At 42.1% G+C, this 2,651-nt stretch overlaps 1 protein-coding gene across 5 annotated transcripts in view; it reads left to right on the forward strand.

The window, feature by feature from the left end:
• The window catches only part of LOC100547885 (UDP-glucuronosyltransferase 1-1-like), a 47,430-nt gene that overhangs the window by 17,294 nt on the left and 27,485 nt on the right, over positions 1 to 2,651 (forward strand). The window contains exon 1 of one of the 5 annotated variants that reach the window (XM_010713218.3): positions 25 to 954. The exons of the other annotated variants lie outside the window; for them this stretch is intronic. Within the exon in view, the coding sequence (XP_010711520.1) occupies positions 94 to 954 (861 nt within the window). The 5' untranslated portion in view covers positions 25 to 93. Of the gene's footprint in view, positions 1 to 24; positions 955 to 2,651 lie in introns of those variants that run through there. 5 annotated transcript variants of the gene reach the window in all.

Consider the following 2,651-nt stretch of genomic DNA (forward strand, 5'->3'; position numbering starts at 1 on the left):
CACAGATAGCTTTAAGAGCACAGGGCTGTTGCTATTGCTTCAGTGCTGCCCGGAGTTTTCTTCCTGTGCAACTCTCCCCACATTTCTGCAGGAATGGCCCTGGTACTTCCTTCTCATCCACAAGTCTCAGTGTCGCTGCTTCTGCTGCTGTCTGTGCTCAGCTTGGCTGCAGGTGGGAAGCTGCTGGTGGCGTTTGTGGATGGGAGTCCCTGGTTCAGCGTGCTGGAAATGTTAGAAATTCTGAAGCAGAAAGGACATGAAATAGTCGTCATTGCACCTGAAGCCAATTTAAACATAAAGCCATCAGGGAATGTTACCGTGAAAAGCTACCCAGTCCCCTTCCCACAGGAAGAGATGGATGACAATTTCCACAAATTTTTAAGGAATATATTTGAAGAAAGATCATTTCTGGAAAGATTTTTTAGACTACGTGAAAATGTGAAAAAAGGTTTTGATTTAGGTTTCATATCCTGTGAACAGTTGCTGTACAACAAAGAACTTATGAGATATCTTCAGGAGAGTAACTTTGATGCTCTCTTTACAGACCCTGTGTTCCCTTGTGGAGCAATACTGGCCGAGCATCTTTCCATCCCTTCTGTGTATTTCATGATGTTAATACCATGTGGATTAGATTTTGAGGCCACTCAGTGTCCCAGTCCCCCTTCTTATATCCCCAGGCTCTTTACAGACAATACAGATCACATGAACTTCCTCCAGCGTGTGAAGAATGTTATCTTTGACACCTCCAATCTTTTTCTTTGTGACTTTATTTTTAAACCATATGAAAAACTGGCTTCTGAGTTCCTTCAGCGAGATGTGACCATGTTAGATCTCTTTCGTAAGGCTTCCATATGGCTTCTGAGGTATGACTTTGTGTTAGATTATCCAAGACCATTGATGCCCAACATGATTGTGGTTGGAGGAGTAAACTGTGCTCACAAGCAGTTACCTCAGGTGGGTTGTGCTCTGTTTTTAATTCTTATTCTGATAGACTTCTATGCTCCTAAAAATGTAGTATTATATATCAGATATATATTTAGTTCTCAATAGGAGTGAGCTGTGCAAGTATTAGTGAAAACAATGGTATTCCTGTCATTTCTTCCTCACTTTCTGCTTTTTCTGCATAGATGACTTCATCTTTTCATTTACGAAGTATGGTGAATTGAGAGGCAGTAAGGGCTTCTGACTTGTTTGTTATTGCTGTACAAGAAGGCATTCTCCCACTTGGCTGAGAAAAGATGACTTCCCCTCTGTGTATGCCAATGGAGTGGTGCCCTGCACTGAAACCTTCAAGTGGCATTAGAAAGAAAAGCTATCTTAGGTCAATTTAACTGTGACATTAACACTGGATTTGTTACAGACTACTTTTTTGTTATGTGTTATTGAAATACTTTTTGTGTGGTGTTAAGTAATTTGGTACTTTCTTGCTCTCCTATGGATCTTGTAATGAGTGATGGAAGGGTAGTGGAAAGTCTGAAGGTCTGCCACAGTCTCACAGTCAGAGATAATCATCAACTTGGCACCTGTTGGGACTAGTGTCTGTTGTTTATAGAGGAATGCACATCAGGCTTCTGCCTGTGCGTACCATTGCTGCCTTAGCAATTCTTTCTCTCTTAGTGATGTTGTCTGCTATACACAAGGGTATTTCCAAAGCCAGAATGAACCGGAATATCTCAGGTCATGGACATGCAAACTAAGAAGCAGCATCTGTATTTATAGGCAGACCTCAGACAAATATTCCTTGGTGATGACCACGATATCTGAGATGCAGTCGATGTTGTGGGCCTGAAGGAGGTATGGCGGCATGGTGAATCCTGGTTAATTGCATGAGAGCTGCCAAAGCACTTTTCTTTTTCTAGGTTCTTCATCTAGAATTTCTTCCAGGGCTGCTCTGAGTTGAAGAGAAAATCTTTGCTCTTCTAGTGAAGGTCTGAGGAGGGGCTTTGCATCCACTATCCACTAAGCATTGCCAGGTACTGTGGAAACCAGGACAAAGATCACTGCTATCAGAAGCACATACAACAAGTATGGAACATATCAGAAGTTCCATACAACACACTCCCTCCTTTCTTCTGTGTTACGCTCTACTGTTCATCCTGTAGAATATTCTGCATCTTATCTATTGTATCCGCCTCTTTTGCACTCACCTACGTACTTTTCTGATTTCTAGTGCTTGTTATCTGACCTCTTACCTAATCCAGGATTATACATTTACCTTTGGATATATCCACAGTTCACAAATAACTGAGTAGCTCAGACTGCGTTTAGAACAGATAAATCTCAGCTGACATCTATGTAGATTTGTAGGCCTGAATCTATCCTTGTTGCTCAGAACCAAGCCCATAATACCTTCTGTTACCATCTGAGAAATTCAACTTCTTTGCTAGAGGTTGGAAATGTAAAAGGTGATGAGAACAGCTTAAGATGTTTGTATGAGAGCACTGTTCATGAGAGCAGCTGGTGCTTCTGCTAGGTAGGCGTCAGTGTCTCTGTGTGCTTGCAGATGAGTGCAGTCAGAAGAAATGTGAAATAGTTGGGCCTGAAGGTGCAAGAACAGATCTCCCAATAAACATCAGAGAGAGGAAAGGAAGGAGATGGGTGCAGTAGTGTTCTGAAGGGAAGACATGGATGGACGTTACCTAATGAGCAGG

This window comes from Meleagris gallopavo, chromosome 7, assembly GCF_000146605.3.
Source record: "Meleagris gallopavo isolate NT-WF06-2002-E0010 breed Aviagen turkey brand Nicholas breeding stock chromosome 7, Turkey_5.1, whole genome shotgun sequence".
NCBI classification, from domain to species: Eukaryota; Metazoa; Chordata; class Aves; order Galliformes; family Phasianidae; genus Meleagris; species Meleagris gallopavo.